Here is a 27,134-nt window from a genome sequence, read left to right on the forward strand (position 1 = left end):
ACGCTCCAGTTCACTTCTGTTCTGTCCAGCACCACCAAAACATCTGAGTTTTTGCTTTTATTTTCAGCTCCCACCTCTTTTCTCCTTCCCTCCACCTTCGCCTCAGGAAAACTTCACCTACCTGCTTCTCCTCCATACCTCCTGCTATCCTCATGCATCCTTCATGTGTCAAAGGTAAAACAAAAAACTGCACTTAAGCTGAGCGAAACAAGTTTGTTTTTGCCTGTTCTATCTCAATGTTTTGGTCTGCTATGCACAAGATGTCATGAACTTCTGGAGAGAAACAAGCCTCATAACTAGGGCTGGGCGACATGATGATAAATATCGTTTGGACGATGAAAAATGTCTATTGTTTCATATGAGGCTCTATCATTTACACCACAATAAAATGCTTAACTGCAATATTTTATGTCAAGATGGTAGCAGACGCGTTTCAATTCACTAAAAGGTGACCATCCAACCCAATCTGATTAGCTTGTTCCTAAAAGAAGGGAAATTTATGTCGCATGGATGCAGTTTGGATATGAAAAGACCAACGTTGAACCGATAGAGTAGCTCACAGTCCCAACAATGACACAACTAACTCATTTATCACCTGTGCAAGAACCAGGATAAAGAATAAAGAATAGAGTTAGTGAGCAAAAGCTGCAAAAGCAGCATCAAGTGGAGGTGAAAGCGCTTATAATGAACTCCAGACGTGAACGCTGCTACAGGTATTTACCTGTAAAACGTCATACAGCCATAGTTCCTGCAGATGGAAGGAGATCACTGCTGCTGTTGCCAAGCACATCTGACAAATTACACAAACAATTTTATATGGTTATGTATAACGTTATGGGGATATAAAATGAGCCATATGGGGATATGAGATTATGGTCATATCACCCAGCCCTACTCATAACAGTTAAAGATGTGTGTAACAGGATTTAAAATGTGTAGAACCATTTGGTGAGTAACTTTGGGTACTTTCTAAAGCAAATCCATGCAAATATATCAAAGAACTTCAATACATACCTAAAAACATAATAACAGTAAAAAAAAAAAAGCATAAATATACTGTATATATTGTATAAGAAGTGATTTGAGCACAAATCAGATGACATTAGTGCACAGATCAGCTGGTGCAGTTTTGAGACAACTGGGCTGTGATAATATAAAAAATTAAGAACAGAATCATTGATGAAGGGCTGCTTTGGCAGAATCCAATCCTCAATGGTAACAAATCTGACTTACTTCCAGCAATGCAGGCCAGGCTCAGGCACTGGTCGTACAGGGACTGGACAGTCAGTAATACTGGACTGGACAAGAAGGGGGTCCAGTACACTTTATTCCCAGAGCACCCAGGAGTCCTCGAGGGAAACACAGTTAAATGCCTTCTCCTGGTAAAGCAGATGTAGACTGGTTGTTCCCATCAACAAGAGGGTATGTTTTATTTTTTCAATTCTTTTTGTGAGACCCAATAAATCTTAAAATATAATCTAAAATATTTTTTTGAGATAATTCCTCATGAAACATTTAGATTTTAACAACTACATTGTTCTTAAACCAACTATTTTCATCTGCAGTAATAAAAAATATTAAAAGAAAAAATGTGTTCAGCATCAACACGGGCAAAAACCACGCACAAATATTGATAGAAAAAGAATAAAAGAAAGCGCAGTTAAATATTTTAACTTGAACTTTTAAGCCTATTCAAAGACAAAGAATAAACCTGACCTCTAGAAATATGTTGCAGATTTGTCGCTGGACTATTCTCCTTGCCTTCTGAATTTTTCCTACAACCAGCATGAGATCTGCTCTTTAAGAAAGCTAGAAATAGTCCCATCTTGCGGCCTTATTTGACTTTTTGAAACTTTTCATGGAGAAAATAGAGTTCTCTCCTCAACACCTCACAGGGATTTGTCTAATGGGTTTCATCCTTTTGACTTCTGACATAAATTGGAAGTGAGATTCCTGAATCTGCCTGACGCTAATTAGAGGCCAATTCCCCTGCCAGTCTACCCAGTAGCTACAGACACTGAGGGGCCCGGAGAGCTGGCAGATAGGGAGGTAACACTGTTATCTAAAGGATGCTGGACGTTGAGGAAGAAGGGAGATGAATGATGATGAAGAATTCTCTTATTCAGGCTGATGTCTGGGTCAAAGACGGTATGCAAACAGAGAAAAGCTCCAAAATGCACGCACAAAGATGCCTAAGGCTTAAATATTTCAGTGTCCTCTTCCTTTAAATAATTATCCAGCTCTTTTCATTTATCGTTCACATTTTAAGAAATTATAAATGTGACAAAATAGATAAAAATGTGGCTTAAGCCACAAACGGTGGATGTATGACGAGCTTATTATGCAACCCATTCACATGTTCTTCTTAAACAGTTCTTAGATATTACAGTGAATGAATGATTGGTCCTTTTAGATACACCACAAAAAACAGGCTGAACCCCACTCAAATATTCAAAATGGAAATTTTAAAACCACAAAGCTTCAGTTCTGCATGAAGAAATGAAGGAAATTCCAGCTGCATCCAGAATACTAACAAGCAAACCAGTTAGATCAGAGGTGTCCAGCTCCGGTCCTCGAGGGCCAGAATCCTGCAGGTTTTCTATGTATCCCTGCTCAGACACACCTGATTCAAATTAATTATTAGTAGAGCTTAATCAGTTGTGCACGTCATTGGCTGTTTGATCCATTTAGTGGAAGCTAGATGTGTTGGAACAGGAATACATGGGAAACCTGCAGGACAGCGGCCCTCGAGGACCAACTTTGGACACCCCTGAGTTAGATCAAAGTGTGCAAACATCTAACCGTACGTAGCGCGGCCGAGTCTCACCTGAGTGAACGTCCAGGTGAGCTTCATGTGCTTGGTTGCCGCGTAGCTGCACTCCAGCAGCCTGGGTCTGCTGTTCACGTCCACCAGACACTTGTTGTCGTCGTCGTCGATCGTCGGACTCAGCACTCCCAGGTGAAGCTGCTGGGAGCTGGTGTAGTAAACGTTCTGTGGGGAAAGAGTCGGCAACTCAGGAGGAAGGACTTTCCAACATGTTTGATGCTGACAGCCTTTGATCATCACAGTTTCCAGATCTTAATGATAAAATTAAAAGGTTCAAAGCGGATCCATCCAAGCTACCGTCAAGATATCTCGCCCTAATTATTGAGATACCAGCTTGAGAAGTCAACCCAGGTTTTCCAACTGATCAAATATCATATTGCACATTTCTAGCAGGCTAAACACACACACACACAGACACACACACACACACACACACACACACACACAAAATCTGCTGCAGCTAATGTAAAAAGGAAACAAGAGAAGTTGACTATCCCTGTTACTGAAGTGTGAACAATCCAGGTGATTTAAAATAATATACCTTATTAACATCTTCTTGAGAAGTTCTATTGTTTCTGCCTCCTAAAATGCATAACTTAAAGGTAGAGCATGTAAGATTTTCAAAATAAATCATCTAAAATATTAACTACAATCACAATTAGAGGGGTTTTTAAACATGTAGGTTCCAGTCTGTCCATATTTGATGTGATATTAAATTACAAGTTTAATTAATGACAAAGACTCTTCTTAAATGTTTTCTGACCAGTAAAAAAAAAGTACTTTTTTTTTTCCACCAGTAGGGTGAGTATAAGCCCATTTATTGCAGAGCAGCTCTGAGCTACAGCTAACAAGCGATTCCTGCCCTCATTGGAGCTGGCAAGGAGGAGGGGTGAGGGGTGAGTTTTGCTCATTACTGCCAACCTGTGGTCGTTTGTGGAGGTAGCAGTTTTGTGGTTTTGCTCACGACCTGGTGTTTGCCACCTGGTGGTGGAAAGACTTGCCTTGAAATCTTACATACTCTGCCTTTAAAGGTATATATGTATGTTGTTGGTCCTAAAAGCAAGCTGAGACATGTGAGATTACTACAGAGGTGTTAGAGTCAAGATTTGTGTTAGTACGTCAGGGAAAATTTGCGCGGAATTCAGGAGAAAATGTAAATGGTCATCTTCTAATACAGGAAAACCACATTATTTTCAATGCAAACCAGTGGATAGCAGCCAAATTCATGGAGGAATTACTGAAATAATGTCAGCTGTGCAAAAGTAGAAGGTAAATAGAAGTGAAGCTGAACAGTTTTATAGATGTTTCGCGGTTTTATGCCAGCTAATATGTCAGGAAACCATCAATCAGTGTTGATGGTTGACAGCTCTTTTCATGGTCAGAGTCAGCAGAATGGAGTGATGGGCCCCAAAATTCACTGTCAAGCCAACATTCAAACGATCGGTCATGTCAAAGGCAGAGACAGGAAAACACATTAGTGGAGTGTTTTGAGTTGGAGTTCAATCAGCAAATACATCCAAGAAAACATGATCAGAGGCAGAAAAAGAGAATAGGACAGAGAGGGACAGAACACAAAAGTCAAGATAAAACTGACTTTAACTGGGTGGGGAGAGCTGACAGTAGAATGCAAGAGGGCTACTGAATTAGCCGTTGACATTAGCGTATTGCTGAGAAAATCTGCAAAAATTCTGCCGTGCATCTTTTAAGTCAAGGGTTATGTTATATTATAAAGGGAGCCAGCAGCTCTTAAATATATTCGGGAAAGAAATTATAGAAAGACAAAATAAAAAACAACTAAAGCAACTATTTTTATTTAAATTATTTTGCTTTGTCTTCACAAGGGCTGCACGGTGGAGCAGTGGTTAGCACTGTGGCCTCACAGCAAGAAGGTCGCTGGTTCGATCCTTGGCTGGTTTGGTCAGTGGCCTTTCTGTGTGGAGTTTGCATGTTCTCCCCGTGTATGTGTGGGTTCTCTCCAGGTACTCCAGCTTCCTCCCACCATCCAAAGACATGCATGATAGGTTAATTGGTCACTCTAAATTGCCCCTAGGAGTGAGTGTGAGCGTGAGTGTGGTTGTTCGTCTCTCTGTGTGTGGCATAAGCGGTTCGGAAAATGAATGAATGAATGCTTTGTCTTCACGTTTTCCTTGAGGCTTTTTTGCTCTGCGTGCTCTACAAAGATAAGCACACCTACAAGTAAGAGTTTCCTAACATTTCTCATTTGTATAAAAAACTAATTACTTATAAAAAAAAGTTTGTAATATGTAAAATGCACAGGTGTCAAAATTAATGGTTGTGAACAGATCCTTGTCGATGTCCGGGAACTACTGCAGTCCTCGTCAATTATGATTAAAATATTTAACTGAGACGTGTCGAAATCTGCAGGAACTTTGTGGTTTTTTTTTTTTTTTTTTTTTTTTTTTAGACCAAGCAGCAACCTCCGTAGGTTGAAAGTTAAGTCTATGTGGAAGTGACAAAAAAACTGCAGTTCCCCGCTTCATCCACTAGGGGCTCCAAAACAGATCAAACGACCATAGACTCCCATGTTAAAAAGGTCAACTTCACAGCAGAAATAAACATGTTTACAGTTTTATGGTTTTTAGCCAGTTGACTTAGCTTAAAGCTTGTTACATCCTCCACGAGATGTGAGAACTTTTGTCTTGTTCTCCTGGCTCCGAGAAGAAAATGACGTCATTTTGTTCTCGCGGGTGCGTTAGAAGACAGTTCTTGACACACCAGGCTGGCAGAACTTTTGTCTTGCGGGGCTCCAAGAAGTATTGTGTGATTGGTTGGACATTTGAGATGGGTGTGGTTAACACGAAAAAAGTTTGAAGTGGAGTTGCTGCTTCCGCGTGTTTGCTGTTGCTGGTAAAACGGATTGTTTTGATAAAACAGCTGATCGAGGTGGTACGAAAGTACGAATATTTTTACATGTGGCATTAAAACACTCGGACCCAGCCGCGTGCACAACCTGCCCTGCCGCGGATGAAGCTGCTTCTTGAATATGAAACTACTACTAAAAGCACTCAGAGAGAGGAAACCTCCGCCAAGCACAGTGTTAAAGAATCCTTTTAAAACATTTCTGGATCCAAACGGTGATCCGGATCACCACCAAAATTTAATCAGTTCTTCAATTTTTACATTTCCAACAACTCTTGAAATTTTTATAAAAATCCCTCCGTAACCTTTTGAGTTATCTTGAGCAAAAAAACGTAACCTGGCGGAGGTAATGACTGGGTTCATTGCACATAAAAGCAGACATCGCCCCCCGCAGTGACCCCTCCCCGCTGCAGACGTGCTTTTCGTGGAGTATGTACGGACCTGACGAACAAGACGCTTTTTCTTCTTGCAGCCTCGAGAACAAGAACTCAGTTCTTGCTTCCTGTGGAGGATGGAACAAGCTTTAGCCCGCTTACCTCTGTTAACTGCTGTTGCTCCAGGTTAGCTCTGGGTTCACTTGGTTAGCTCTTAGTTGCAGGCAGGTCTAAGTTTGCTAGATGTCAATCGGCTCCACCTCTTTTCCCATGTTTGCATTTTCCGGGAGAGACGACACGCATGATGCTGCTAAGATGGCGACGGTAGGAACCGCTCACCATCTTCAATTCAGCTCTTCAGAAAACCTACTGGTATCGTCATGAAGGCTCCATCCATCTTTTATATTTAGTATATGTTTGTGACCCATAAAACATGTCGGACTGCGCTGACATGTGGGGTAACTTTGCCAGTCAAACATGAAGGTGACTGTCACACAACACAAGCAACCTAAAGAGTGTAGACTTGGGTGAGCCAGGCATTTGGGGTGACAAGTGTGAAAACTCAGCATGTCATGATGAATTTAATTGAGGACAGACGAGTGAGGAAGAGGTGTCTGCTCTGTAACAGCGGTGAGGTAATGGAGCGAACAAAATGCACTTGCTTGAAAATTAAAAATGGGTTTTATTGTATTGAGTGATGGATGTGAAGACAAAAGTCTCACACATCCTTTGTGCTTGTAAAGTGGCTGCTTAGTGGAGCTCAGCCACAACAGAGCGCATGTGGTGGATTACTGTGGGAGATACAAGGTAATGGACCAAACTATTGTGAGATTTAACTTCTCTTCCTAACTATTAAATGATTTGTTTTGTATCTGTGGTTTGTTCATATAACCACTGCTATAAATCAGTATGGTTAAATCAAATATTTACTCTGGGATGAAAAGTTTTACTTTTTAAATTTATCTACAATTTCTTGTGTTGAAGCCAAGCATCAACCTCTGGTGGTTAAAAGTGAAGCCAAAAGTGCCAAAAACTGCAGTTCTCCCCTCATCCACTAGGGGCTGCAAAACAGAGCAAATCCCCATAGACTCCCATGTTAAAAAGACCAAATTCACAGCAGAAATAAACATGTTTACAGCCTGGTTCAAAAATCCATTTCAGGTTTAATTAGTCATGTTTACCTTCATGGCAACTGTGAGGGGGGTTTTCTTTGTAACTCCTTCGTTTAAAAGTAATTTAATCTTGAAATTTTGGCATATTAAGGGGCGTGTCCTTTTGATTGACAGGTACCCAATCTCCCGCTTTCATGTAAGAACAACAACCCCGGTTTTTAGCTGGTTAACAACGTGACTTAGCTTTAGCCCGCTTACTTACGTTAGCTAATTAGCTCCTATTATGTCCGGGTTAGCTCGGTTAGCTCTTAGCTACAGGCAGCTCGGAGTTCGCTCGATGTCAATCATCCACCATGACGCTTACAGCCCTCCTCTCAGCTCTACCTCTTTTCCCATATTTGTATTTTCTGGGCGAGACGACACGCATGCCTCTGCCAAGATGGCGATGGTGGGAACCACCACTGAGCTTCACTTTCGCTCTTCAGAAACGTACGGGTGACGTCACGGAGGCTCCGTCCATCTCTTTTTTATATAGTCAATGGTTAAAGCTTTTAAACTTGAGTTATATACACATTGTCCACTTTATCAGGTGCTTCATGGCAGCTGATCAAAACCTTTAGTTATGAAAACGTGGTCAAGACAAGTCGCTCAACATCAATCTGAGCATCAGAATGGGGAAGAATTATCTTCTGATTTACTGGGATTGCCTGGACCAAATATCTTACTGATTTTCAACACACAGCTGCCACTTCTGTGGTCTAAGAAAAGGAAAATGAGGCTACAATTCACACACACTCACCAAAACTGGACAACAGAAGATGGAAAAATGTTGCTGGTCTGATGAGCTTCCATTTAGAGGATTTGATGTGCATGAGTGTGCGTGGGCGGTATGGCAAGCATTGAGTACGAATTGTCACAGCAGTGTTTTAAGCCTCTACATGAGACTGTTGGAAGCTGAACGTCAGATGTCTACTGTAAGTTGTAATATTCCTCTCAGCTCATGAGTGCAGGTCTGTGGTTCAAAATAAAAAAGTTCATTAAGCTTAAGTAGATTCTGCGTCATAATGCCAAAAAGAAATATCTGCTTTTTTTATGCTCTGCACCTTCTTCATTTAATCAACACAAGTTACACACATATTAATGATTAAACAATAACAATCTTAGCAAATCTTACGAGTGTCCCCTTTACTGTGACTCCAAAAGTATCAAAATAAACCCGAAGGGTTTAGAGATGCATTTGTTTTATTATGGGGTTGAAACTTTTGAGAAAAGGACTAAAAATCCAGGCATAAGCCTCAAAAGGCTAAAACAGGTTCAGTCTGTCAATCCCAGACTTCGAGGCCACTACCTCCATTTACACCAAGAACAGTTTCTTTAGTGTGTAAATCTGTCTTGATTTACAAGAAAAAGTCTTCAATTTCCTTATATTGCAACTTTGCAGCAACCTATATTCACACAGAGGGCTTCCATCATTAGCGATTAGCCCCAGGGGGTAGCGGAAGTAGGCTAAATTTTCAATGCAAATTGTGTGTGTGTTTCCTTAAACCTCACCTGCAAAACTTACCAAGTCGCAAAACAACATTTTCACTCTTCATGTTAGAAATAAACAAGCCATCTTTAACTGATCTAATTAAGAGTGAAAAAAAACAGAAAGGGATGAAAAAGAAGGAGGAAACTGCGAGTAATGCGAGGTCAGGGGAAAATGTATATTCTGCCTATGTATTAGCTGGGAGAACGTTGCACACCTGGGGAAAAGCAGAACATGAGGAGATGGTAATGAATGCAAGTGTTGACCCACTTTTGGAGCCGAATGAGGCAAATCAAAACACACACCTTTAAGTGGAATGAAAAATTAAATCACAAAAGTGAGACATGCACGTGCTGCAGCACGTCAGAGCAGGAAAAAAACACAACAACAAAAAACCAAAAAACATGAACAACCTGACACGGGTAAAGCAAAAGACGAAGATCAAGCTTGACAAGAAATCCAACCAAGCTGAAAAAGTTTAAATCAATGTGCAATGAAAGGGGACGTACAAAGGCGGAAACTCCAGAGTGTGTGTGTGTGTGTGTGTGTGATATCCCAGGAGGTAATTGATGAGAATGATGACTGTCTTACAGGAACAGGACAGTCCTAGATAGGAACCATTATCACACTGTGATGCAGCCACAGAGGTTTTCAGCTGCTGTTTAAAATCCCCTCCGCACAGATAATGGCGCACATCAACGTGCACATCAACGTGCACATTTGTATCTCTGAAAGGATGTGTGAATGCCAGACAGAGAGGAATTGCCTCTCTGTGTATGCCCTGCTTGCCGGTACGAACGATTAAACTTACATCCGTCTATGAATTGATGCGTCCAGAGAGCTTAATGCTATCTCCTCCGCTGTCACGGTGACTCGAAGTGGCTAATAGAAAGATCAGCACAGTGCTGCGTCTGATGGATAACGATCTCTCCTGGCACATGTACATGTTAACACACACGAGGGCGGAGGAAAGCCTGGGAGATGCAGATGGATCTCTGCTGTTTAAAGTCGGATTTCAGAAAAAAATTACATTAGATTTGGTTAAATTTTCATAACAAAAGTGCATTTTTCTCTTTTCATGTCCTTTCAATTCAAGCATGTCATGAAAGGATGTCAATGTACTGAACAAGACTAAGTCAGGATTGTAGGGTCTGTTGGCTGTAGAAGCAACAGATCTATAATATGATGCAACTGGTTTAAGAAGCCCTGTTTGACAGGAGATGGACTCTGCTCCCCTAAATGATAGTTAGCTATATGCCGAAACTGTTTACGCCATCCAGGCTACTAAAATGAGCTTTTTTTTGCCTGTTAAAATAAGTCAAAATCCATCAACGAATCAATAGATTTATGCTTTTTTTTTTGTGTATTCTTTTATGATGTTACACAACTAACTGGACAGATATACGCCGCCTATTTATGCTCTGGTTACAGTGGCCGCCATTTTCCAAACGTCCAGGTGAACATAATGAATATTTCAACATATATCGATGGGAAACAAAAACATATACTGTATGTGAGGTGGAATAGTGATAGTTACATCCTAACTAGTGTGGTTAAGTGCAGCTGGATATGCATGGGAGGGCTGTAATGATGATGATGCTGAACCTGTTGGACAAGCTGGGTCCTTGCAGTGGAAAACTTTTCAACACCGTCATCAGTCACCACTGCCACAATAAATCTTTTACAACTGAGATAGCACCTTGGATGCTCTGCGATGTTTGCCATGTTCCAGCAACCTCTTCTTCATGTCTTCACCTGCACAGGTTGCAGCAGGGGATACGTGAAGCACAGAAGATGATTGTGCACACGAGGAAGCAGAAATCCTGACATGCAGCATATCAATGATGGAGATAAACTCAGCTAAAAGGCTCCACCGAGCGTTGTAACCAAACCAATAGCAGCACTGTCCACTTTAGAATTTCTATTCTATACAGTCATTTTGCAGGTGTGACTTACATCTGACATACATGCATGTCTCTGGATGGTGGGAGTAAGCTGGAGTGCATGAAGAAAACCCACACATACAGAGGTCGAACACACAATGTCTCCACATAAAGGCCACTGTTTAAACTCCCCCCCCCACCCCCCCCAGCTGAGGCTCAAACTAGCAATGTTCTTGCTCTGAGGCTGCAGTTCTAACCACTACACCAGCATGCAGCTTGAATTTGTCCACTTTAAGCAAACCACACAGACAAGGAGTCATATGAAGCAGAAACTCAGCTGATTCCAAAAATGTCTGCCTCATCACTGTGGTTTTATTCCAGCTCTTCAAATTTGGTTTAAAATGAATCATTAAAGTTATTTCCCCCCCGTCATGCACCCCGTATTGACACCTAATTCAGCACCCATCTTACTTCCTATAGTCAGAAAGTTACGTGATGCGTCTTTAAGGTCCTGAAGTTTCCATGAAGACAAGTGAAGTATTCACTCCTCCTTTTAGACTATCTTTCTGGATCCTCAGGATATTTCTAAGGTGATTTGGGGGATTGTATCTTGATTCTCTTGACTGACAGCTGATGGAGGTGTTCTTCCTCAACATCAGCCAGTGGGTTATCAAGATATCTACCTGTATAACATCTCTATTAAAACATCTGGAAGGTAAATTTTCACCATCTACTTTTCCACATCAGATGATTTAATTTCCGACATGAACTGGCTGCTATCCTCTGGTTTTACTGAAATAATAAGGTTCTCTTTCAGTAGGAGATAAACTTTTACATTTTCTACTTTGTTCCAGCTGAATTTACTCTCACACAGTAACACAGTTTTGTGACTGATTACAATTAATTGCAATAATAAGAGCTTATAGAATTTAACTTAACTTGATACATCTCATCATGCTTCACATGAGCTGTGGAAGAAACCTGATGATAAATTCAACATATTTCACAGGATACCCCAAAAATACTTGTTTTTATTCTCAACAAACACGATGGTTCCAACTTCACCTCAGTCAAAGTGATCGATTGTTGCTTTGCAGCAGGAACTCAGTGTGGGTGGGCGTTTTGCTAAAACTAATGTCAGGGTGCAGCAGGTATCTGCACAGTTATCTTTAAACACAGTGACACCCAGCAACTTGATAACAGTCACATGACATCACCAGAGTGAATTAAATATCAATAATTTTCATCATCAGTCAACATTTGATCAAGTAAACTGTACTTCTGTATATTATATACTATATATATATATATATATATATATATATATATATATATATATATATATATATATATATATATATATGAATAAAACAACAAACATATAAATAAAAGTGTAAGTAAAAACAACCTCAGAAGCTATATACATATTTACATGATGATGCTGGAATATGAAAAAGTATGATGATATACGTAGTGATAACGGAGGTAATGCACGGTGAAATATATATACACTGAAACTATGGTGATATGTGGATTATTGCTACTATCACATGAATATTTTTTCTTTTAACACTGTATGATTCCTGAATAACTTACTGTTACAGTGAGAAACAAGAAGATGAGAGAAACACGAGAAAAATTTGAGACATTTTAGTTTGTACGTTTGAAAAATAGATGCGACATTGGAGTTTATTTACAGTTTCCTTCACAGGACTTTTTATTATTTTCACTCTCGAGGGAACTGAGATGGGTTTTATTTGGCTCTCTGCCTGGAACAGCAGAAAGACTGGAAACTTCATGACCTCTTCAGAAAACATATTTATAAATAAAAAAAAAAAGAAAAGAAAGAAGATGACAATCATTAGTGTCAAACAGGAGTTTGAAGATCTGATTTATAGGGGCAATAAGCAGATATTGATCATTTTTGCAAAGGCATATTTTCAACGCAAAATGGCATAATTTATTTATGTATATTTACTATATATATACATATATACACACACACATATATATATATATATATATATATATATATATATATATATATATATATATATATATATATATATATATATATATATATAGGCATAATTTTTCCATTTTGCACAATAGACTGAATAACAGCTGTTTTGTGTTATTGCTGTGCTCAAAGTGTCGCTGATTATAGAATGAGACATCAGCGCACGCGTGTGCTGAAAGCTATTGTGTGCTTTAAGTAGAAAACTATTCCATTTGAAATACTGTTTTGCAGTTGTCCTTATAAAAATGTTCTTGTATGCCACTACGCTTTGGTATAAAAAGCATTATTTGAGATGATGGATGTTTCGTACGGTGATGTTTGGAGGCAGTGTGGTGCCTATCATTCCCGTTTGTCCAGTTCAGTGCCACTGCCTTATTTTACCACCAAATTTCTACCTTTTCTCTGTACTGGTGCACCAAGAGTTTTCTTTTTGCCCTTGTGCCATATTTTTGCACAAAGTTTCCACGTTGTGGCAAAAAATGGCTTCGCTAGACGTGCCCCAGGCCCAACTTGATTTATCCTTTGTCTAGACATAATTAGAATTTCCAGGTAATAAGCAAAGGAAGGGAAACCATGTCCCCACAAAGACCAGCTGTATTTGGAGTTCTCTTTTATCCTGTCTTCACAAACTTGATCCAGATGATGCTAAGCCCTGGTGGCTCATACAGTGTTGGCATATAAGATATATGTCGGACCAGAACCATTCAGAGCCTTGTACACTCAGCAACAAGCATGCGCCGTGAGCTCTAGGGTTAAGCAGGCAGACAGTCGCAAACTGCGCCGGACTCATAAATTATCATTTAAATGTGTAGGAAGAAAATGCCTGCTTCATCTAACACAATCTACATAGTTAGATATCATTAAAACTTGCAAAGCTAGCCAAATGATTCAATAGCAGTCCCCAGACTATTTAACTTTGTACGTCATGACAACCAGTCGCGTATGTTGATGATTTACCTTAAAAGAAAGATGTTGGAAAATGTTTAAGCCTCGCTAGCAGGCTCTTCCCACCGGCGAGCACGTCGACCAACTTTGATCGCAAAGTGTCAACTGACTAATTCTCTGTGAACGTACGTAGACCATTAGCATAGAGCGGTAACGTAAAAAGGCAGCTTAGCGATCTGCTTTTTTATGTCAATTATTTTATATGGCAGAACAGACTGCATGCCTAAACACACCATTACGACGATATGAAAGGAAAAGGCAGTGCAGGACTGCGCTTATCACCTTGAACATACAGCGCATGGGTGGGCTGTGCAGCTTCTCTGCCTGGCCAGCAGGAGGTGCTGTTGAGTCATTTTTTCAGCTATGAAAAGTACTAAATGCCATCAGTTTTAAATCGATAGATACAGGCTATGGGAAATATCATCTGAAAGATTATAATCAAGGTAATAATTATGAAAGAAAGGCAAAAATATATAAACTAATTATTAAATGGAATGATTACATTATTTTTTTTTCTGCCTTGGGTAGGCACCACATACCATAACCTACCCTAAGTGCACATCACTGCTCAGCAGCAATCAGCTATTTGGCATGCAGGAACACAGTGAGGGTTTGATCTGAATGTTTCTCCGTATAGTGGACAGACAACAACATACTTTTCATTAACATAGCATTGATTACATTCTCCTAACATGTAAATGGAAAGACCTGTAAGACCTGTAAGATATTAGAAATTGCTCTTTGGAGACTCGGGTTAGACTAATGAGGTGTCTTTGCTTGTTTTGCAAGCGCTGATGTGATTCATTTCACCCCACTCAAACGTGCTGGATTTATCAAGCAGACTCACAAGGGGAGATTTGCAGGTTGCATATTTTTGTTCTCATTGCTTTCAAGAGTAGAATAATAGGACGAACGCTTACTGGCCAATCATTAGCTTCCGTTTGCAATGACAGCTATTTGATGCCGGAGAACAACGGGCAGACTCTCAGGCAATGTCTGACACCAAATCCTTTCGCAAGCATGTTCCAGCTTAAGTGAGTCATGACTTTGAAATTTGGGAGTTTTTCTATTTTTTGTAATTGCTTGGCTTCTGAGATGCACAGAGGACATTCTCAAAGATCCAGCCCACCCTGATCACTCGCTGATCCCTACTCTCCCCTCAGGCAGACTGAGAAACATGTAGGCATGAACAGAGTGAGGAGCAGTTTTTTATTTCCTCTCGTGGACTTCCTGCAAACGTTAAAACATTAAGGACTCAGCTGAAATTTAACGAACTCTACAGGTTGGATTTATTTCATTTGGTAAATTTCACCAAAAGTCTCCAATATGAACAAAACTTGGCTAGACTTGTAGACAGTTGCATTTTCTTTAAATACAGTTGCTCCAGGGGTCTGAAAAATGCTAATAATAGTGCCTCAGTTGCTAAGTTAAGGCAAATGTCTACAGTGTGCATTGATGTAATCGGTGTACCAGGAATTTGTGTACTGACATAAGTTATATGATTAAATGCCTTTATTTTTTTTATGAAGTTATTTTTCTGTAATTAATCATAAGTAATTAACATATTGAAGTAAAAAAAGAGAGACCATAAAATAATAAAATAAAAAAAAAACCAAAAACAAACAGGAGTTAAAAGTAAATCAATGTGTAGAATAAATGATTTAGATAAGACATAAACAAAGGCCAGAAAGGTTTTGAAGTTTATGACAAGCAATAAGGGGTAAAGGAAAAAAAAAAAAAAAACTTTTATTTTCCACCACGCTTGAACTATTTTACCAACTAATGAATCTAACTGGAATCATGACAAGAGGATACCTGTAAAACTGCAATGCAATGAACCAGTATGCTGCTGCAGCGCACGGCACTTCTTTAAAAATATTTCCCCCTCCACCAGAAGCTGCTTGTAAGTTTATCACCGGCAGCTATGATGCAGTCAGACGGGCTAATCACTGGTGTTTCTGTCAGACATCTGCTGTGATGGCAGGAAGACAACACAAACACAACAGCTGCAAAAACATCCCACTACATAATGAGCGGTTTCACCGCATGAGTGGGGCAGAATGAGGAAGAGGAGAGCCGACAAGAGGTTAACTCAAAAAGAGCTGTTATTTATAAAGATTACACAAGTCAAACTGACAGGAAAAAAAAAAAAAGATATCCAATATCCAGCTCACACAGAGATGCACACACACGGAGAGCTCATTACGTTATCGTACACGATCAGATTGGTCCCAGCTTTAATAGGCTTACACACGCAGTCGTTTTGACAATGGATTACTTTGTCGCAATGACAACCGTTTCAATGTCTCCGTTTTATAAAATCAGCCTTTTAATGGCATAAAATATGAACAAGCGAGCGTTTTTATATTCTGATGCTTGAGATGCCTGAAGCACTTACAAAAAAACATTAGTGAGCATGTTGAAACTTCCCACCTTAATTTTAGATTAGTTAGAAATTAGGGTGAGGCTGGATCCTTTTGGGACGTTGCGTATTTTGTTACTTGCCCACTGACAGATGGACCCCCCCCCAAAAAAAAAACTTCATCCCACATCAATCTTGGCAGAGGTTAAAGTTTTGGAAAGTCCAGTAATTGGATTTTGTAAGTTTTCAAACTTTGGTAATTAGTTTTTTTTTTCTTTTTTAAATCAAAATGACTCCCTGCTGAAACAAGTCAATATTAAATCTTTAATAGAAAACCAACTTTCCCCAAGATGGTACATCAGTGTTTTTATTGTGGGAAAAGTCTCTATTGGGAGAAATATGTTCTCCCCTGCAAGTGCAGTATTAGATTAAGCATCAGTTACAAAGTTTCCAGACTTTTACAAACATTAAGTTATGCTGGGAGAGTTTGGCCCTGTCCCAAAACCCATGCTACAACCTATGGTCCTCTCTGAAATGTGAACGTGGTAGAAGTGCACATAAAGTTTTGAGTGTGCAGATTACAAGCGGGAAGTTGCAAACAGAGAAGTAGCGTCATTTCCTCCACATCTGTGTAGCTTTTTTGCTACTGAACATAATGATTAAACAGCAACAAACGACCATTTTGGAACAAAAAGAGAGGAGGCAGTGAAGGAGGCTCATACGCCGGACTCTCGCCGTTTAATGCTGTGGGCTTCTGGCTGCTGGGATGTACTTGAAAAGACAATTTTTTTTATTTTTCATCACAGGTGCAGGAACTTGATTGCAAAACATCACCTGTTTTCCATCTTTCTGCTTCAAAAAAATCACATGCAGCAATGAATTATGGGCAATATGCATGCATGGATGTGGATTTAGCCAAAATGTGGACTAAGGGTGCAAAGGGGGCAGGGCTACATCCACTCTGGAGACTTGGAACACACTCGATAAGGAGTGCCCAACCTATTATGTCCCAAGAGCTACTTTTCAAGTAGCCAACCTCCTGAGAGCTACCAGTCCAGTGTCAACATCGCAAACCCCCACAGATCGTTTCCAGCCTGCAGTAACTACCCTCACAACACGTTTTGTTGTTGTCACACAACCATTAGACATCACATCACAAACCCGCCCTCTCTCAAACACACGTCAACCGCAAACGGGTTGCTAAAAAGTTCAAATCTACATTTTTTTGGCTTCAAAGTTGTCAAATTGTCGGTTAAATTTAGTACTAAGTAGATTGAGTTTTTCAGCAAACTGTGCAAAAGGCAATATGGCGGTAGAGGTCTGCTCCCTTATGACTTGGCAGCACAAAAACATGAGCCAGGTTTCCTTGCTTGCATCTCCCACAAGCGCAACTTGGTCCTAACAGCCCTCACGCCATGTAATAGTGATGACGTGCATGCACCCCTGAAGCTGCAGATTGAGCGCACCTAGGTGCGGGGGGGTTTCCCGTCCGGAGTCTAGCTCGCCAAGACAGCATTGTGAGATTTGGAGTGTGAGGGGTACGTGCGCTGTATAATGGATCGGCGGGCCAATACATATTTGAAATCATCTCGCGGGCTAAATATAATTTTAGTGCAAGCCTGAGTTTGACATGTATACGCTAGAGGGTCTGAATACTCGGTGAATTTAGCGTCAGAGTCACTAAGTTGGCAACACTTACTTCCTGTCATGTCATAAAAAACCTTTTTTTTTTTCCTACACACCTCGCGGTGGACTTGGGATCAATCCGCGGTCTACCAGTAGACCACAATCGACTGGTTGGGCACATCTGTACTACACACTCAAACCCTTTAACATGCATTCCAGTGTGGTAGCGTGGGTATTGGGACAGGGCCTTTCTCCTGCAGCCTTTTCGTTTCTGGATGAACTTATTATTTCAACATCCTGGTAAATTTGTTGCATGGATAACTTCCACACACGTACAGTCCTGATAAGATTCACACACTCACTTTTTATATTGCTGAGCTTGTAGAAAGACATCCTTAATGTAAAGCTGTAACAGCAAGTCAGCACGAAACATCTTGAGGGCAAGTCTCTTCTTTAAGCAGCCTGGTGAAGCAGGAACGTCTAGCTGGTGCCGTCAGTTTCCAACAGGTCCTCACAGAGACAGTATTGTGGAACACACATGCACTTTCACTAACAGCACCCTGGTAAATAGCCTCAAAGGTCTAATTTTCAGACTTTATTGATCTGGCCACAAACCAATCTTCTTAGCGAGGCTACACCTATACGGAGGCAACGATCAGATTTCTATTACCTGCCTAATTTCCACTGCAATTTCTCACGGTTTCATCGAGTAACTATCGCTCTCCACGCCTCATGCACTGGCCTGAAATTTACTCAACAGAAGCGTTCAATTTCAAAATTTACCAAATGGGATGTAGAAATGGGTTTTTCTCCTAATAAACAGTCCAGTGTTTATGTGTGTTTGTGTGTGTGTGTGTGTGTGTGCGTAAAGCTAGGGCAAAGTAAACACATGGATGCTTTTGTACTTTTTCAGCCTCTGGACATAAAGAGAGAAACAATGAGGACATTTAACCATGCATAATCCAGGCTGTTAAAATGAAAGGTGGCAAAGCCAGCATCTGTGGGGGTGCAGTGATGCATTCAGGAAGAACCAGCAGCACAGCTACACTTTTATAAAGGGTGGGTAAGACTTTATCAGGGGGTCATCCACTGAAAAAAGAAATGTGTGTTTGTCTTTCTAAGGGCTGGGATATAATTTCTGCGTATGCAAACATGCACATCACTGTTCTGCAGCATATTTGTATTGATACTGAACAGCAGCAGCATAATGCAGCTGAGCTGCTTGATACCGGAGGTCACCACTAGGGGCAGTACACAACACATGGGAAAATGTCCATTTACCAGTTACATTTACTAACTGTCATGGCACAAGTGTTTGTCGCTATGCAATGGATAGAAAAATAATAAATATGGCAGCAAATGTGCAGAAGGATGGTAAACAACTATTTACCATTGCGTACACGCTGTTGTTCACACGAGCGCCTCTCACGTCCAGGTTAATACTGAGACTGATGCATGCAACACGTTATCTCACATCAATGCAAGCACCTTAACATTCATAGAGTGCCAAACATTTACTGGGAACATGTAGCAGCCATGAGACATATATGCACGTGTTGCTAGCAGCAAGTATATCCCAACTGCATCACACACACTCACATACACTGCTGTGATAACAGTGGCCACATTGGAGAGATATGAGAAAGGAAGCATCTTTGATATAATAATTTGGATCACCAGGTGGGAAAATGTGCAAATAAGGTTCCACAGAAAGGTAAGCTGCTGTGTTAGTATGGTTATTACTGGATTAGCCATGGCTTACCGACTGGTGTGGCAGTGGTAGACTGGATCGTTGTGTCTGACAACGACTTGTGTAGCTAGCTCCACGCTGGGAGACGTCAGGACTGCTGTTGTTGGGGATGTGGCCTGTCTGGGCCTCTCTGTTCATTCTTTCTTTTACACAAAGTAAGACTGGTTACAGGCTCTTATTCTCCACATTTCCAGCTGCAGCTTACTTTTAAATAAACTAGAAGCCTTGCTAGCCTCCTGATTGAATGAAACTGTATTACATAGTTTTAGTTTAGTCAGAGTTGGGAAACTTGAATACTGAGGTTATATTTGAACATTCTGGATGGTTTATTTTCAGCTCCAACGTGAACATTTTAATCAACTGAAATGATGGAGAATCCCTAAAGATACTCATTGAAAAGTAAATATGACCTGGTTTCCTCATCTTCAACTCGTTGGCTGCCAAAGTGTTATGATGTGAGGTTTTTTTCGTGTTCCAGGTTCCTGTTTTATTTTGTAGTTTCCTGTGTAGCCTTATTGTTTCTGTTCATAGTTTTCACCTTAGGTTAATTTACTAAACCTGTTTCTTGTGTGGTTTCCAGGTATTTTTAGCCCTTTGTTTCAGTTCAGTTCGCTGGTTTATTGTGTTCGCTTCCCTTCAGTTTAGTTCTGCTTTCTGAGAATAAAGATTCTTCATTCAGCATTCCTGGGTCGATTCCTGCATTTGGGCCCTCACCTCCACCATACCCTGACACCCAAGACGTTGTTTGATGTCTTTACAGTTTCTGTATGTGGAAAGCTAATTTGGCTATGTCAAAATGCCTCCAAAATGTATCACTGAGAACACACCCAATATGTTGTCAATGCACTCCGAGTGCACACCCAAAGACACTTCAATGCATGTGCCCGGCCAAATCGGCTCAATGCATTCTGCAGTCCCGATAGATGAGCAAAAAACGCACAGCGCTCTCTGCTACAACAATGACTGGCAACCAATAAGCTAAACTAGTTCTACTGTGCTACTAGATTAGCAGTAGACATAAATGACTTATTCTAAGAGACTAAAAACATTTCAGTTATTTTAGTAAAGGGATTAGATACAGATAGAAATACTATTTCTACTAATGTATATATATTTTTTTTATCATCACTGACATTAGATTTTGTTACTTGCTGCACCTTTAACGTCTGGTTTGTCCAAACTCTTTGGGATTTAACTGGACTTCTGGTTCATTCCAAGCTGAAAATGTAACACGGACACATTACACATGAAGTGATATCTGTATTCACCAGCAAATCGACAGAAGAGCTTTTCTGAACGATTGCCAGTCTCAACCCCCCAAACCTTGTCCACTGTGTTGCATCGGGCTCTGTTCCTCTTCGTCATTGTCATATGCATATCCTTTTAGGCTTCCTTTCCCTCATCTGTGTCAAATGGTTGGAAAAGAATTTGAGTAATGATGTGCATCGCTGGCACCCAACAGATAATCAGGCATTCCAGACCATATCTGCCCCTCCGCTTGGACGCACACAGAAGAGGAATCCTTCTGATTAGAAAGAAAGAGAAGGACTCAGAGGTAATCTGAGGGATTGGATGAATCAGAACAAAAAGAATCTGAATGGGGAATAAGAAGGACTTTGGGGAATAAAACTGCAAAAGACGCTCCACAAGAATAGAGAATAAAGAATGAAACATCGTAAAGGCTCACAGAAGACCAGAGAAATATCAGTCTGTGATGAAACACTCCCTGCTGATTTTCCTCTCTGCATCTTAAAGCTCATGTTTCTTAAGGGTGACATGTCTTTGTCCTCACAAATGAACTTAAAATCTACATGCAAGTTTCTGATCAGAAATAAGGTTAGTGTTTTTGGCATGATCAAAGCAAGGAGAATTACCAATGAGTCGATCTCGTTCTAATGCAAGGAGTGTAAGCAAATGCATGAATTGTGTCTGAAAATATTAAACAAGATTAAAAATGATGGATTTATAAATAGTAAGACATTTCCAATTTATGTGTTTGTTAGAAAAGCAGGCAGAGGACGGATAATAACTTCAAGCTCATTCTATAGTACCTGCATAATGTAGGATTTATTCACTTCTGATTCAAAAATCTGAAATGTCTCGAGTCCATAAAGGTGATTAGTTCCCCTTGCTGATTCCAAATAGTATAATTTATTCTGCTGATATTTTCATTTACCCTTGCAAAGGTGCTAAAAAATCCTTGTTATCTGTAGACGTGATAGAGCGCGGTGGACAAATTAAGGCCTGTTTCAAGTTATTTTCATGCATTAACTGACAATTCTCCTGAATTTCAGGGAGATTATCTCTACATTTTCTCAAAACATCTTAAATGAACACTTTACTAACCAGAAAAGCTCAAGCTCAGCCCTGATGCAGACCCGATACACGAGCATGCATTTAACTCTCAGACCAGGGGCAAAGTTTGCATGCTGTTACCATTCAGGTCAGACAGGACGGGTTGAATAATGACGTTTAAAACCCCCAAAAATCATATATTAATACAAATAAACTAGAAACAGAATCAAAGCTAATAGTTTTACCTTTAATAATAGTTTATGCTTAGGTTGGGGTGGGTTTTGTCTAAACAAACTTCTGATAGTTCAGATGAATGCATGTCTGGATTGGGGAATAAAGCTCTGCTTATGGACCTGAGTTTAAACAGTGTTGACTGGAACCGCAGGCAGTCTGCTCTGCCAGAGGCTGGATGCATTAACCTGCTATCTGCTGGTCATGTTCTGTGTTTGTCTGGGTCAAATTCATGTTGAAAACCTTTTAAAAATAAATTTGCATCCACCAGCTCTAGTCTTAGGAAATCTAAGGGTTAAAATTAAGCGCTTCACTGTGTAAAGAGACGGTTCTACCACTTTTTAGTGGCCTTAGCCATTGATACTCCTTGTATTTATATAAATAAATAAGTAACACCGGGGGGGGGGGGGGGGGGGGGGGGGAATTAAAAAAAATGCACTAATGCTCTGCAATTTCTTCAACAGCATGGGTTGATTATGCTGTCTCCAGGAGAGAGTGCCGGGTGTATGGAAAGCAAATAGGCAGAAATGCAAACACAGCTGTTCAGTTGCTGATGCTGTGACTGAGCATGACCCAGAAAGAACGTTGCATATTTCCAATGTCAAGATGCCAGCCAAAGATATTAACTTTACTAACAATGGAGGTGAGAATGTCTGCAGCAAACTGGTCCAGATGCCAGGCTCGCCATGAAGAAGAGCCAAGTTCTGACTACTCTGGTCTTTTTATAGAACGGCAGACTTTTAGATATAAAGCCTTCATTTTGTCAAGCTTCAAAACATTTCAAAAGAATGAAAAATATGGGATTTATAACTTGTTTTCCTTCACTTTTTATTAAGCGAGCCATAATTACAGGTTTTACTGCCCCTTAGAATTAAATGGCCTTGAATCTGCAGGTAACTAATGGAGCTGTTGATTGGCCTCAGTGACTCCAGCATAACTTTTCTTCTAGTTCAGCTGTGAGGGCTAATAAGTTTCATTCCACAACCAAAACAGCATGATAAAGCAGCCTTATTATATTATAATGATGCATTAGCCTTTCTGCTAGTATTTGAATTCTGGACGCAGGCTCTAATCAGTCAACTCCTTCATTACGGGGATGTGACTTTGTCCCTCATTTATCGCAGGCCTGCTTGCATTAAAAGTCACCGCAGTCCTAAAACTGCTTCAATTTATCAGGTCTGAGCAAAAACAGGGCAATTTCCTCCTAAATGGAGCATTTCAAGCTGCAATAATAAAATACTTTTATGCAATTAAAGGCCTTTAAGCGCTGGGGCCGATGCAACTAAACGACACCAAATTGCAAATAATTTGAGGGTAAATGATCAACATTTCTATTCAAACCAAGTGCGATGCGAAACTGTGAATAAATTCTGAAAATTGGAAAACAAACTCGCAAGTTGGATTTCACATCAAAAGAAAAGACAAAAAGAGGCGCTGGGTTCATGTTTTTCTAGAAAAGAGAGGAAAACTTGGGGAAATCCATTGTTTATTCCAGGATCTGAAGCTGAACCACATCTGCAAGACATACTTTAGGACGTCCGTGAGACAGTTGGAGGATCTGATTTAGCAGCTAGCTGCTCGTTTTAAGAAGCAGAGAAGAAATAATAAAGATGCTCGGCCATGATGATACAAAGTTTGAATGAAACATCAGGACAACCGACACCTGCATGGCTCGCAACCAGTGATCTGTCTGTCAACATATCTTCTCTGATTGGTCGATTATATATCTATTGGACGCAAATATTTAAAAAAATCAACCTCAGTTAAAAAAAAATAAAACTCACAAAATGGGTGGATGGAATTTCGTTGCTGATGTGAACGTTCCCGCTGACTTTACACGATAAAAAATGCCAGATGATTTATTGGGACAGTATTCAGAGTAAGTGTGTGAAGGCTTTTAATGATGAGACGGTGAAATTTGAATTCACTTTCTTGAAGAGGTGTACCGACTTCCTTTTAATTGCCTAAATATTTCCTTTTTTAAAGCCAGACACCACATGTAATGGGTAAAAATGTCAGTTTTCTTTCATTTTAAGGCTTTATTCAGCCCTTTAAAAAATGTAAAAAAGTAACAAAATAAAAAAAGACATATACAGCAGTGGTGGGTAACCTTGACCCTCATCCTGCAACTTCAATGTTTCCTTGTTCCCACACACCTCAAAATACTGAGTCACTGTGAGGAATGTGGTAGGTTGTTGGGTCCATTTGAGTTGAATCAGGTGTTTTGGAGCAGGGAAACACTGAAAGCTTGCAGTAATTTAGCCGTGGAGGACCAGAGCTCGCCACCGCTCATGTACAGCATGTATGACTTTGAATAAAGTTTGTAACACAAAGTGATGCAATAGGTCTCAGAAACAGTGAAACAGCGTTGAAGGATTAAGATACCTAAAGGTTTCTGTTTCATTTGTCTGGCCTTTAACTTCCCTCCTATCAGCAGCAAACAAGGGAAACTGGAAAACTATGCCATCAACACCGTGTGTGTGTGTGTGTGTGTGTATGTGTGTGTGTTGCAGCTGCTCTGCCTCCCTCTGACAAGCAACGTCCATTCATCTTTGATAATCAAGTTCAAAGTGTCAAAACAGTTTTTAAAATACAAGTTTAGAAGTTGGAAAACAAGCAGGCTCTTCAGAAGAGTTTGGTTGTGAGAGGAATAATGAGATATTACTCATGCATCTAATGTAAGTTTATGCAATGGCTGCACTCATTTAAAAAATATCAAAGACTATAACCAAGTCCAATTATCTACTATAGACGACCTGACCTCAGATCTGCCTGTGATATTGGTATTTATTGCTGTTTAACGAGAACAGAGCAGATTAGACTGAAAAGCCACTGACCTGAGGTGTCATTCCATGACAGAGGTACATGATGGGAACGTTGTCAGTGTCGGGTCCCTGATCCAGACACAAGTCGTCTCTCAGGCTGTTCTTCAGCTGCAAAACAGAAGAGGTAAAAGATGAGAGATAATAAAAAGAAAATAATCTCATGTGTTTCCGCTTGTGGCAGAACAGACAACAGAAGCACCAGCAACTGTGAAACACTTAAAAAAAAGAAGAAGAAAAGAAATAAAGAAGGATATAAACTTGTCAATTTTGTGCCGTCAGAGCTCAGCAGATATGATTTTGTCCCAGAAAAGTGGGAATAAAATGCAGCTCACATCAGTGTAATTGTGTTTGTATCTGGTGGAAAAGGATGATGAGAATAAAACCTGCTTTGGTTTTACAAGCAAGCTAAAGTAATCTAATACTTTATCATCCATCCATTTTCTTAACCGCTTAGTCCAGTTCAGGAAGCTGGAGCCTATCGCAGCAATCACTGGGCAAGAGGCAGGGTACCCCCTGGACATGTCGCCAGTCCATCCCAGAATCCAATACTTTATTTAGAAATACATTCATCACAGGGATATGGTTCACTTTTTTCCAATTCACATGTATTTCTAGTTTAGAAAATTAAAAGATTAACATCAGAATGATGTAATATTGAGCTGGAGTGGAGTCGCTTCAGACATGAAATAAGTCTTCAAATCAACCATCAACTGTCAGTGTTAAAGGTAAATCTCTCTTTCTTGTTTTACACACATCAACAAAACAACTTCCACATTTTTACCACGAGACATTAATAATGAGGTTTTGTCTCACAGTGCAGGTTCCAAAGGCAGGAAACAGATTTGAAGTTTAATGCTGCAAAACATCGGCCCGCAGAGCCAAAAGTATCGTTTTCAGAAGAATGCACACTGTGAGGGTCACATGAATGTCTCTTTTTGTCTGCTAGCAGAAGAAAAAGCCCACAAAGTGTGTTTGCAGATAAAACAGCATGGCATTGGCACAACTCAAGTACAACACTTTAACCCAAAACATGGAGGTTTGTGTGTAGAGCATGCCGCTGTGTGTAACACAAAGTGCTGGTTAATCCACATTGGAGGAGATGACAGAGTGTGTTATTGACTGGTAGAAAATGCTGAAAGGTTGAGTTGCTTTTGGACATTTCAGTTGTTCAAATCATGAAACTGATGAAGTTACAGAAAAAAGAGTGAGCTTAAGATTCTACAAACAGAAATGGAGAAACGTGAACCTGCAAACCTCTTAGTGGGAGTTTGGAGAGACGACCTGGAAAGAGGTGTGTTTTGTTTTGTTTTTTTCACTGTTACCTAGAATTTAATTGTTTTATTAATAATTATGTTTATTATTTTTTTATTTCTTTGGGAGTGGTGCTGTTGTAAGCCTATTGGCTTCTACCTCCCCCATTCACATGGTTTCCGTTCTATTTTTTTTTTTTTTTAATAATTGAAAGGTTAATTGTTGTTTGTTTCTCTTTTTTTTCCCTTGTTTTGACTTTTATTGCTATTTTTAAGTGCAAATAAATTAAAAGGTTTGTAAATCAGTTGGCTTGGTTCCCTCTGGGTTAGCTTGTGACAGGCTGTGGGTAAATTGAAGTTCATTGAGGGGTTCAAAGCTGCAGCTTTCTTTTGGTTTTACTCGTCAAGGTTGTGTTTGCTCAGCAAAAACACAGTAACAACGTTTTCACTGTGATGTTTGTGCTTTATTCATTAGGATCAACTGGACGCCTACAAAGAACTAAGGTCACGATAAAAGGAAACAAAGTGTTTACTTTAACAGAAGTACAAAAAACAGCTGTAGAAAACACAACAATGCAACCTTACAGGAGCATAAACACTGCAGAATCTCACCTGAAGCAGCAGGTGGGAGCTAAACTGATCTGAATTAATCACATTTAAAGTTTGAAGTTTTGCTTGGATAATGTGTGAAGATCTGTACCATCACATAGCACAGGGGTGGGAAACTGTGGTCTTCGAGAGCGGAAGTCCTGCAAGTGTTAGGAGTTTTCCTGCTGCAACACACCTGACACACACAAGACGAGCAGACTTGTGCAGAGCCTGACATTAAACTCTGCACTAGTCTGCACACGAGCCATTGACTTGGACGCTAGCAGGACTGCGGTCCATGGGAACCGGAGTCGTCAGCTCCTGACAGACAACAACCAAACACTGTTTTAAGGTTGCTAGAGAGTAAACTTGTGTACATACTTTGAAAATATACCCTGACAGTGTTTTTATCTTCTTAGCACATAAACCACTTTAATTAGTAGTTTTAACTTAGTTTGATTTTCATTTTTTTCTCATTTTATTTTCATTCCCTGTTGTTTAAACTAAAAGAAAAAAAGCTTTTTTCCGGTTTAAGAAGAAATCATAGTTTGGTTTCAAATAAGAAGAAAATCACAATCATTTACTTTGTTTTACTCGCCTTGTAATCAATGTTTCCTCTTGCATTCTTTCACACGTCT

The 27,134-nt window shown here is 40.0% G+C and overlaps 1 protein-coding gene across 2 annotated transcripts in view; it reads right to left on the reverse strand.

Moving 5' to 3' along the window:
* galnt18a (UDP-N-acetyl-alpha-D-galactosamine:polypeptide N-acetylgalactosaminyltransferase 18a) overlaps positions 1-27,134 on the reverse strand; it is a gene marked incomplete at its 3' end in the record, with an annotated part of 247,101 nt that overhangs the window by 26,121 nt on the left and 193,846 nt on the right. For both annotated transcript variants that reach the window (XR_013771649.1, XM_079256126.1), the window contains exons 9-10: positions 24,671-24,766; positions 2,828-2,992 (exon numbers count right to left, since the gene is read on the reverse strand). Coding sequence is in view for 1 of the 2 variants with exons in the window: in XM_079256126.1 (XP_079112252.1) it covers positions 2,828-2,992; positions 24,671-24,766 (261 nt within the window). The remainder of the gene's footprint in view (positions 1-2,827; positions 2,993-24,670; positions 24,767-27,134) is intronic.

This window comes from Telmatherina bonti (genome assembly GCF_933228915.1).
Source record: "Telmatherina bonti genome assembly, chromosome: 2".
In the NCBI taxonomy this organism is placed as follows: domain Eukaryota; kingdom Metazoa; phylum Chordata; class Actinopteri; order Atheriniformes; family Telmatherinidae; genus Telmatherina; species Telmatherina bonti.